Source organism: Acomys minous, assembly GCF_964271855.1.
Source record: "Acomys minous genome assembly, chromosome: 15".
In the NCBI taxonomy this organism is placed as follows: Eukaryota; Metazoa; Chordata; class Mammalia; order Rodentia; family Muridae; genus Acomys; species Acomys minous.
In genome coordinates this window covers 17,826,400-17,837,548 of record NC_140497.1, presented here as the reverse complement: position 1 = coordinate 17,837,548, position 11,149 = coordinate 17,826,400, and the positions used below count along the sequence as shown (strand labels likewise).

At 53.9% G+C, this 11,149-nt stretch overlaps 1 protein-coding gene across 1 annotated transcript; it reads right to left on the bottom strand.

Moving 5' to 3' along the window:
• Window positions 1-4,528: 4,528 nt before the first annotated feature.
• On the bottom strand, window positions 4,529-9,796 carry ZNF703 (zinc finger protein 703). The gene is made up of 2 exons (XM_084760461.1): window positions 8,331-9,796; window positions 4,529-7,386 (listed from the first exon to the last, which is right to left on the bottom strand). The coding sequence occupies exons 1-2, from the start codon at window positions 8,574-8,576 to the stop codon at window positions 5,851-5,853; spliced, it is 1,782 nt and encodes a 593-aa protein (XP_084616587.1). The 5' UTR covers window positions 8,577-9,796; the 3' UTR covers window positions 4,529-5,850.
• Window positions 9,797-11,149: the final 1,353 nt, after the last annotated feature.

The following is an 11,149-nucleotide window of genomic DNA, read 5'->3' as shown; positions in this document are numbered from 1 at the left end:
TACAATAGGGCAGGCTTTGTCTGGGGGGGGGGGTGTCCTGATGTGTCTCCACTGACCTTGGAGGAAAATGACTGGGAAGACTGAGGGGAGGCCTTTTCCTTCCCTCTTTGGTTGCAGGTTTTAATGTCTTCTTTGTTGGTCTGCGTCCCTGGAGGCTGTACTGAGAGAGAGAGAGAGAGAGAGAGAGAGAGAGAGAGAGAGAGAGAGAGAGAGAGAGAGAGAGAGAGTTCAGGCAGTCTCCTCCCTCCTGGACAAAATGGTGCATGCTTTTCCTGTTTAAACAGGGCACAGTTGTGAAGTACCCTGACTTCGCACACACCAAGGCCCGGCAACGGCTGCAATAAATCAATAGGAAAATACAAGCTGCCAGTTAGACTAAACAAGTGCATTTGCAAAGACGGCTAGCCCTCATTAATCACTCTGACAGTCCTAAAAACACATTTCCCCTTTAATGACTGTATTTGGATAATCAGTGCTTTTTCCTCCTCACTCAGAGTTTGAGTAACAGACAGCTGGTGTTATTACAGCCAGCGGAGAGGGAGTGCTGGGATTAGGGTCGACCAAGAGCCATCCGCTGGAGGTCTCGGCAAAATGCAAGCTGGATGGCTGCAAAGCTCTTGTTGGGCCATAATGAGGGGCGTTTTGTACTGCCACAGACAGCTCAGGGCAGCCATGTGCAAGTTGCCCCCAAATCTCCACACCCCACCTGCATTATGTGAATGAAAAACCTCGTGTCGGTTTTATGAGCTCTGGTCGTGGGACCCTGTAGAAGAGGCAGGAGCTACTTCAGGGAGGAAGGCGAAGAGAGTCGGCTGTGAGCTGAGCTTTGTTTCCTTCAGGTGACTTTGGCTTTGAGGAGAAAGTTTGAGATCTGGCACATTCCTCTTTATAAACGATGTAACACATTAATGCACAGCGCATTATGAAAATGGTAATTCAAACCCATAGTGCTCCAAATTAAACCATACATTATCGGATGCACTCAACCATCTATTTTGCAAGAAGACAGGATGAGTGAAATCAAATCAAACAGAAAGCTGGAGTTCGGCCTCCGCTACAGGATGATTAATAAAGTGCAGGCCTCAGGATTATTGCAAGACAGATCCTACCCAACCCTGACAAGCACCAGAGGGGGTCAGCTCTGATAGAAACACAGTACGGTAGGATGGGCTGAGCGGTAGGATGGTGGATTTCATAGAAGGTAGAGGACGGTTGGGAAGGCTCAAACCACATCCGGTAGAGGCTATAAACATGTTTTTGATTTGATTCCAAGTGTGGGATGGGGAACAGGCTTGAGAGAGAGAGAGAGAGACAGACAGACAGACAGACAGACAGACAGAGACAGAGAGACAGAGACAGAGACAGAAAGAGAATAAGAATGTTTACTTTTATATTGTTCATGGCTATGCAGTCACTATTCATCAAATGGACATATGATTAGACACTTTGAGTAGCTGTGCATTAAATCAACTTCATGAGGTCCTAGATCATTCTAGAAAGACAGTTGTAGCTATTATCACTTGTAGGCTTCGACCTTTTCCCAAACCTACTTTACCTGGGGTTCTTTAATGCTTATACCTTCCTTCCAACCCACCTACCCTAGATGGGAGAGAAAAGAGGGTAATGGGAACAGGAGAAGCAGACCTTCTTGGACTCAGTTCCTTGGAGCAAGTCCCCTGGTGTAGTCGGCAGGATTTCAGCAGACCAGCGATTCAACCAAAGTTGCTCCTGGAACCCAGAGCCCTGAAGTGTTCTCTGGAGCTGTTCTCTCTAAAAGCGATGAACAGCCAAAGAACACCAAAACCCAAAAAGCCCCCAGCCTCCTGTTTTGGACATATATATATGCGTGTGTGTGTGTGTGTGTGTGTGTGTGTGTGTGTGTATACGTATATATATACACACGTATACACACACACACACACATATATATATGTATACACATACACACACACACACACACACACACACATCTCCTCTCACAGTCTGTATTAAGATGTGTTTCAGCTGGCAAAAACCAAGCCCCCGCTTGGTTCGTCTTCTAGTGGATAAACATCACCTGTTCACTCACAACTCTGTTCCCCATTGCACACTTGGGATCAACACAAAGACATGTTTCTATCCACTACAACATCCAACTCTGTTTGAGTCAAGCCTGTATCTGAAGGCAAGCCCCCCACCCCTAATCCCTTCTCGTCTCTGTGTCTCTCTGCTGCCCACAGGGCCACAAAAATAACCTAAGCAAGAGGTGTGAAAATAGGACTCCAAGCCAGGAACATCCAGTGTCTCAGGTTCCAGCTTTGTGGCTTCCACCCCGATGCCCTGGGGAACACAGGGCCCATTTCTGGAGCCTGGGGAGATTAGAGAAAAGAGGAGGGGGAGGAGTCATTTGCAGAAAGGGAGGCAGAGAAACAAACACAAGGTGAGAGTTGCCAGATGTAGGAAGTATACAAATAGACAGCTGTTGGGGGAAGAGTTCTTCTCTATTAAAATGGCAATTCATGGGAATTAGGCTACTGAAAGTAACAAACTCCCACCAGCTAATTATAATAGGCAACTTTCTAGTTTATGTGTGCGTGTGTGTGTGTGTGTGTTTAAGGTTGGAAGCCTTATTTCCAGCCGTTTGGTTAGCATGATAGTCTGGGGCAAGTTAGTTCAACCAGGCTCAGTTTACCTTCCCTAGTCCCACGTGCAATGGCTTTCCAATATGGTTTTCCCCCTCAAACAAAGGTGTACCCCAAGCAAAGTTTTCTTTTAGTTTAGAGAGGACTTATTAGCTGTGGGAGACAAGAATCTTCCTCCATCTCCCTTCATAACCAGAGAAGTTCCTGTGCCTTCAGGGAGGTAGAGCTAGCCACTACAAAGCTGAAAGTAAAAAAACAATTGAGAAGCCCTTTCCATTAGCTTTAAGCATAGGCGTGTTGGTGGTGGTGGAGGTGGTAGAGTTAGTGGTGGTGGTGGTGGAGGTGGTGGGTGAGAGGGAAGTTGGGAAAGAAACAATAAAAAAGAGAAAACAAAATGTGGCGGGTGGGGAGGTAGAAGTCTCCGTATTTCAGTTGTGTAGGAGAGTGGACCATGAACAATGGTGTTTTCCATGCCCAGCTAGGGCTGGTCTCAGGATGACTCTGCAGTTGGCCCTGGATTCATATTTTCCATGAGCCCAGGTGTACCAGCAGCCCAGGCTACTTTCCCTGGGACATGCAGTCATTGCTTGACTAGCACTGATACTGGGTAAAAACAACAACAACAACAACAACAACAACAACAACAACACAACTTGGTGTTCACTTAGCTGATAGAACTTTGCCTAGAAACAAAGATCTGGGGGCACATAAATGTGTACGCTTTGTACCGAAGAGTCCAGGGCGCGGCGCGCCCTTCCAAGGAGCCTCAACCCAGAGGTTCAGTTTGTGAACACTTGAAACATTTAGATGGAGAATGCACCCCTTGCCCCACCTCATGCAGTGGACGCTTGCCTTCCAAGTGTCAGAAGCAGTTTACCTTCGCAGAGAGGGAAAAGCACAGCAGCACCAACAGATCCAAAGCCCCGTGGCACCCACGAGGCACCCATGCCACGCACCCAGTCACTGTGTGCACGCATGTGCACAGTGCAGGGGGCTGGCAGCCCAGGGTCAGACCTCCCCCACCCCTCCCCTCCTGCCGGTGGAGAGCAGCCAGTCCACACTGGCACTAGCAATTGGTGACATTGGTCATCCTGAAGACTCACTGCGGGACCGCTATTCCATGCAGTAGGCAAGTATACCCTGCCAACACCCTACTACACAGCACCTTTCTCCTCTCCGATAGGACTCAGGCATGAACCAGGTCTCAGAGCCTCCTGGCTTCAGGGTCCTGTGTCATTCCTGAGAATTCTCAGCAAAATCAAACCGGTTCTGAGTTTTCAGAGTCGCAGTGGACCTAAGTCGATAACACAGAGTTGGGTGAGGAGCCCTCAAGCCTCATGAAACAGCCCTTTCAACGAGGGTTTACCCTTTGATCGTGAAAAGAATCACTCTTACCCTGGAGTACAAAGTTCAAATCCTCTGTCTTGGGCCCTACACAAGTTGAGGCCTCTCAGCCTGTAGGTCTCCTTATTGCCACTAGATGTCGCCAGAGGCACGTCTCTGCTCACCCTCCCGCTTAGCTTGGGATAAGGCAGAGGGAGGCCGCTTCAGCCCTTCTTCCTGGTTCCCTCTTTCAGCCTGTAGCCCTTGAATTCCCGCCCAGAGGAAGACCCACTTTCACACACACTCTCGCTCCACTTTGCCTCCAGGAAATGCCAAGGCCTTTGAAGTAACCCTGGGAGCCAAACAACCAAACTGGGCGCAAGGGGGGAGGGAGTAAAGATGGTTTTTATGTAATTTGTAATACATCGGGGCAAGTACTCTCCTAGCGGAAAGACGTTAAATTGGTCTTGGAACCACAGTCTCAGAAGGAAACCACCACAACAACAAAACCAAAACAAGAGCATAATCTGCTTAGGTGTCTGGAAGTGGGACCATGGGTGAGGCAAGAGAGAAACACCACGGTGTGAATATAGCCAAGTATTCCATTTATTAACAAAATAGTCTTAGCAAGGGAGAGCTCTGTTCACCCCACAAGAGGCCCGGCAGCCTGGTACTGCTGCCTAAGACCGGGAGGGAGGGAAGATGTGGGAGAGAAGACCCAGGCAGAGTCTTTAATCCTAGCCACCGCAGGAACCCACGGGAAACCCACCGCCAGCTTTGGCGATTGCTGGCTCAGGTCTGGGACAGGGCGAAGGGAGTGCTGTGACCCTAGGGCTCCCTGAGTCCCCAGCCTGCCCCCAACAGAGCTACTAATGTTGTCTGGTCTGCTGACTTTGGGGCTAGAATGCTTTGGAGGAATCCATTGGGGGGTCCCCGGGTCCTGCCCCTATTGCCAGGGGAAGGGGGGGGGGATGTCACAGTCCCAACTAGGGAGAGAAAAAATAATGATGATAAAATACTTCACAAAATATAAAGAGCGATTTTGCCCAGCGGGGGCCTCCTAAGATGTTTAATTGGATGTATCAGGTCCCCATCGGCTGGCAATCTGACAGCAAGGTGTGGGTCCCTTAAGGGCCAGGAAGGTAGACAGGATGGCAGGCCACTGAAGGGAGGGGGAGCCTGCTAGTGGCACTGGGACTGAGCATCCTGGAGGGTCAAGGCTGTGATTTGATTTGAGGGGCCAGAGCCTAGAACCAAGTGCTCATACGAGAAGAGGGTTGCTGGGGAGTACCACACAGCAGAGTCCTGGTTCAACCAAGCTCAAGACCCCCAGCCACCAAGGTTGCCCCCCCTCAACTCCCCTAATTGTTACAAAAAATTTTTTTATAAAGAAAAAAAAAAACCCCTCACATGGAAAGAAACAAGAGGGGGTGGAAGGAAAAGGGAAGAAATGCGGTTTTAACAGTTGAGAGTCATGCAAGAGACTTGCCAAGATGGGGAAACTAAAAGTGTAGAACCCCAACTCTCCCTCCATTCCTTAAAACCAAATTATTCAAAAACCAACAACAACAAAAACAAAACAAAACACCTTAAAATATATACCTAAGAAAAAGAAAATTTAAAAGGAGAGGGAAGGGGATCGTGTAGTTATCTGGGTGGTTAATATTATTATTTGGGGAGACGGACTTTTTGCATACCATTGGCTCATGTGGGCCATTAATGCACTTATATTCCCAGCTTGTAAGCTAACATTATAGTAAATAAATACAGTCCGGTGGGGAGGGGCTGGGCTGGATCCTGGTAGGGGAAAGCAGTAGTGGAGGTTGCAGCGTCGTCGTCGTCGAAGGCAGTGGGACGTGAGAGGAAGAGGTGGGTGGGGAAGGGCTGGGAGGGGCCAGAGCTGTAGTTACTGGTATCCAAGCGCTGAGGCGGAGGCTAGTCTCTGTCCATACAGTGCATATGGCGAGTAGTAGGGTCCGGCTGTGGGGAGGGACGGCACTGCCAGGCCCCCAGCTGTAGATAAGTGGCTCTTGCCATAGGGGTGGTATCGGCTTAGCCCCAAAGTGTGTGGACTCCGCAATGACAGCGACCCGGGACTGCCCGGGGCGGCGGGCGGGGGGAGATGCAGATGGCAAGAGGCTGCGGCTGCAGCAGCTGCTGCGGCACTGCCCAAGCTCGAGGCCCCGGGGTAGGCGGCCAGAAGTTTCTCTGCGCCCGGCAGGGCTGTGTGAGTCCGTAGATGGCTGAGCAGCTCCTCAGAAGTAGCAAAGCGCTTGTCGCAGGGCCCGCTGGCCGCCACCCAGTTGCAGCTGTGTGGCAGCGGTTCGTTCTGCAGCATGAAGCCATAGGTGTAGAGAGGGTGGCCCGGGAGTGCGGCTTGGGCAGCGCTGGAGGAGAGCGCAGCCGGTTGCAAGGGATGCCCGGGGTACACCAGAGGGTAGCCACTGGCCTTAAGGCTAGGCCCAGCTGGATCGTGCGCGCTGCAAGTGGAGCAGCTAGAGCCGCCGAGGTGCGAGGCGCTGTGGTAGCCCCCCAGGCAGTAGGGGTCACGGCATAATCCCTGCAGGAAGGAGGGCGGGGAGGCCCCAGTGAGCGGGCTGGAGCTGGGGGGCTTGCCGGGTGGCAGGCCCAGGCCCCCGGACAACTGGCCTCCCACTAAACCAGACTTGCTAGGATCCAGGCCAGGCACGAATTGAGAGGGGTAGCCGGCGTAGGCGCCTACGATGGAGCCGTGATAACCGATGCTGGAGGGCGGTAGTGGGAACACCGAGTGGCCTGGTTTGTAGGGTGACACTGGAGCCACGTGGCCTGCCCCCACCAGGGTGGAGGGCGGCTCTGACTTGCGCCCTGATGCCGAGGCTTCCGGGCCACCGTGAGCCGAGTCCCCGCCGCTGCCTCGGCTCCCAGAGGCTGGATCTGGGCTGTGTTTGGCTTCTTGGTCTTTCTTGTCCAGTTCCCCACCGCCTGCCCCAACACCGTTCTTGCAGTCTGAGTGGTGTGGGGAACCTCCTCGTGAGCCTCCAGGAGAAGACGAGTTTGACGAGGTGGAGACCGGTGCTCCATGCGGGGGAAAGGGAGGGCAGGCGGCGCTGGGGACCCTGAAACCCGCCTTGTCTCCGGGGGACGAGGAGGACGAAGAGGAGGTGGAGGACACCGACGACGAGCCGCCGTCTTTGCGGGAGTCGCCGCCGCCGCCGCCGGAGCCTTTAGAGTAGGGCTTGAAGCTGGATTTGTCCTCGGCGGGGGAGTCCCCCAGCTGCTTGAGTGCTGCTGCCGCGGAGGCGGCCCCTGGGGCGGAGCGGCTAGGGTCTTTCTCGGATCCCAGCCCGTTGGCCGCCGCCGCCGCTACCGAGTTCAGCTTGGACGAGGGCGGCGGGTCGGGTTTGCCGATCTGCGAGCAGGTCTGGGCTAGCAGTGCCAAAGGGCTCTTCTTGGCGTCCAGCTGCGGAAGACAGTGGCAAAGGGGAGGGAGAGAAGGGTGAGATTAGGAGACCCACTAAGCTCGCAGGGACGCACAGCAGAGCACTGACGGCGCGACCCGGGCCTAGCAAAGCAGGTCACCGAGAGAGGGCCTGGCTCTGGTGGAGCACTGGGCAGAATGGCACTTGCGTTGTGGAGCAGTCCCCGAGTGTGTAATGGGCGTTGGCACGCAGGAGAAACGTTCAGCACCCGCCCTCCCGGCTAAAGGTGACTTCTCTGGAATCGGGGTGATGATTCACCCCTTTTCATCTAGTACCCCCTCTTCTTGGCCCAGGGGAAAACTTAAGCCTTTAGTTTGGAAGAACTTCGTTTGGGACGGGTTTCTGGTGATGGCGCTTGGGTTAAGAGCAGGGAGAGGCGCCTTCTAAAGGCAGAGCGGCAGTTGGCCCTGTGAGTAGCCCCTCCCTCTCTCCTTTCCTCCCTCCCTTTCCTTTCTCTTTCCCTCCCTCCCGGGGAGGACACCCAGAGAAGTAGGATGAAGGGAGACCGGGGATCGCGAGTGTCTGGGTTTCTGCAGTGTGCCCCACACAGGCCAGGGAAGATGCAGAGGGACAGCTTCCAAGAGAATAGGTCGGGGTGGAAGTGAGGGAGGCCAAGGAGTCGTCTTTGGAAAGGACTTGAGGACTAGCGGAAAAGTAAAGGACTCAGGGCGCGACCAGAGCAAATTCAGCCTGATAGAGAACACGCAGCTCCGAAGGGCGAGTGGACAAAACCCTTCCACCCTGGAGTCTAGGGAGAAAGTGGAGGGGTCTGATTCCTGCCTTTCGTCCCTCCTCATGAGGTCCGCCAGCGTGGCCAGCCTCAGGCGTCGCGTCGCACTGAGCTAAGGGGCCAGGGAGCTGGGCCATGGCCCAGCATAGGTGGAGGAATGGGTTCAGTTCTGGTGGGCAGCGCCCGTAGACTGACCTCAATGGGGCTGACGGGAGTGGAAGACAGCGGTTGCAGGTACTCCGGGTGCAGGAGGTGACCGGTGTGAGCGCTCAGCATCTTCAGGACCCTGATAGGGAGCCGGTTCGCCTGGCGCAGGGGGTCCGCCGGGGGCAGGAGGGACACCACTGCCGGCACCGCCGGCCTCTTCCCGCCGCCGCCGCTACCGCCGCTGCCGCTGCTTTCGGGTGTCCTTGGGTTAGATCCAGCGGGCGAATCGCTCATTTGGAGGAGGCAGCGCCACTGGGGGGGCGGGGAGGGAGGGGAAGCTCCGGGAGGCGAGCTCCCGGGGCGGGTGGGCTCGCTCCGCTGGGTCGAAAGCCGTGCAGCAGTCGCTGCGCCTCGGTGCCGCCTCCCCTCCTCCACCGCCGCCGCTGCCGCCGCCGCCGCTAGCCTAGGCGAGGAACACAAAAACCTTCGCCTTCCGCGAGCTGCACGTCAAATAGCCGCGATCTGCAGCCACACTTCAAAGGGATCGCCGCACCCGCCCAATCGCAGCTCTCTCCAGGACCCCGGGGCGGGGAGAGTGGCGGGGCGGAGGCGGGCGCCGCCGATGGGCGGGGAGAGTCTTAAAGGGCCCTTGCTCGTTGCCACCTCTCGGCCTTCCCTGCGCGCTGGAACTACTCCCTTTTCCAGGTTCTGCCGGACTGCCCTCTCTACCGGGTCACACAAGGGATCGGACTTCGGGACATAGGCTCTGCGTCCTCTCCTGTAGCTGGCTGCTTCCCACGAGAGAGAGAGAGAGAGAGAGAGAGAGAGAGAGAGAGAGAGAGAGAGAGAGAGAGAGAGAGAGAGAGAGAGAGAGAGAGAGAGAGAGAGAGAGAGAGAGAGAGAGAGAGAGAGAGAACTAGCAGAGGTTGTCGCCCAGCCCAGTGTCTAGGGTAGGAGCACACGGCGCCTGCCTGTGTGGGTCCTATGATCCAAGCCTCTCCTGGGGGCCGCCTAGGGGCGAGCCATGGCTCTGGAGCCCGATCGCTTCTCAGAACCGCTTCGGCCAGTTCTCTTTCCCCTAATTGGCCTCGCCCGGATGTGTTCACTTGGAAGCTACGAAGCCTCGGAGGCAGCCACTATTCCCTGGGCGCTTCGTCAGCCGTTCTAACTACTTTGAGCTCGTCCAGTCAGCCTGCAAATTGAAGGACTCCGTTCCCGGTGAGATGGTCTCGGTGAAACGCTGTACCCTGGCCAAGAAGAGTAGCCTGGAAAGCCCCGGGGGCGCACTGAATTATAGATCGTGTTTAGAGTGTGCTTCAGGGTTCTTGTCCTGTTAAAACCCGTAAAGGTTCCTCAGTTGTGCTGTGACTAGCTGCTGTTTGGCGACGGGGTGGGGATTGGCATCAAAGCAGAGGCCGGTGTCGCAGAGGAGGGTGTCTCAGCACTGCTGAGCTACACACACTCCAGAGACTACTCTATTGGTTTTTCCCCAGGGAAATTTTGAAATAAAACATTTTTATTAATAGCAGTACCCTCTCAGATTCTCCCGAGCCTTTGAGGTGGCGCGGGGGGGGGGGGGTGCGGGGGGGGCGGGGCGGGAGCATGTATTCACACTTGGCAGAGATTTTACATAGTCACTGACCTGACCTTAAAGTTCTCGACCCAAACGCTCAATCAGGTGAGACTGGTCCTTTGTGTCCCACGGCCAGTGGAGGCGCGCTGGTGTCACTCACTGTTCCTTTTGAGCACCACTTTTCCCAGTCCTGATTTGTCACTCTGATCATCAAGGTCTGTTTTTTTTTTTTTTTAAGTATTGCCCCAGGACTTTCTGGTTCTGACCCACGGTCTTTTCTCTGATTCTGGTACCAACGACTCAAGACAGCGTGAGAACAGGAGATTTCAAATGGGGCCTTCAAAAATAACTACTTATACAGCAATGATGACCTTTATCATGGTCAAGAGAGTGGCTGGCAGTCAGCTTCCAAGGCCACACCAGTCATACACTAAAACGCTCCCTGGATCCACACGCTCCCTGGATGTTAAATAAGTGGCCATAGACCTTTTAGAAATTACCCGACATTCCCTCTCCTCATCTTTAATTCTTATAAAATTAGTTGAAAACTAACGGCCAGCGATGCCCTGACTCTGATATCATCCGTGGCACAGCAAGAGGAGCATAGGAACGGAAGCAGAAGATGTTTTCATTTATTTTGTGGTGCGAAGTTTTACTCCCTGCCCCACTGGCTGTGCTCACTGCAGCCTTTGCATTCTGACCTCATCGTCATGGCCTGCCAACACTTAGCTTTAAACTCCTACTCCAAGCTGGGCATGCTGGCTCATAACTTGTAAACCCAAGCACTCAGGAGGCTGAGGCAGGAGGATCACATCCTGAATTTGAGGCCAACCTGGCCTACCTAGTGAGTTCCAGTCTAGCTTGGGCTACAGAGTGAGACCTTTCTCACGACAGACAAAGTCCACTGCTAGGCAACTTCAACTTACACAGTCCTGTGACCTTTGGGAGAAAAGAGCAGGACCGACCTAGAAGAGATGGCCTCTGCGGACACCTTGGAGGGAGAACTAGGAACAAGGAAGAATTAGGAGGCAGGGCTGGAAAGTCTCCTTGGTTATTGTAAGAGGTCCAGCTGCAGGAGTGAGCCAAGAAATCTTTCTCGGCCCTGAGCAGATGTGTGTTAGAAATGATTAATGGGAGATAAGTTAGAGGGAAGGAGTAGACACTTAGGAATGTGTGTGGAAAAAAGGGGGCCGGAGGCAGCAGAAAAGACAGTAGAGTATTTTTATTTGGAGAGTAGAGAGATGTCAAATGGACAAAAGGAAGCGAGAAGGGGGCACAGGCGGACTGCACAGGC

What these genes read in the sequence shown, in the direction of transcription:
- ZNF703 (XM_084760461.1), bottom strand. Translation starts at nt 8,576, where the DNA reads ATGAGCGATTCGCCCGCTGGATCTAACCCAAGGACACCCGAAAGCAGC. An exon ending in CTCCCGTCAGCCCCATTGAG is followed by an intron (nt 7,387 to 8,330) that starts GTCAGTCTACGG and finishes TGTCTTCCGCAG; the next exon opens with CTGGACGCCAAGAAGAGCCC.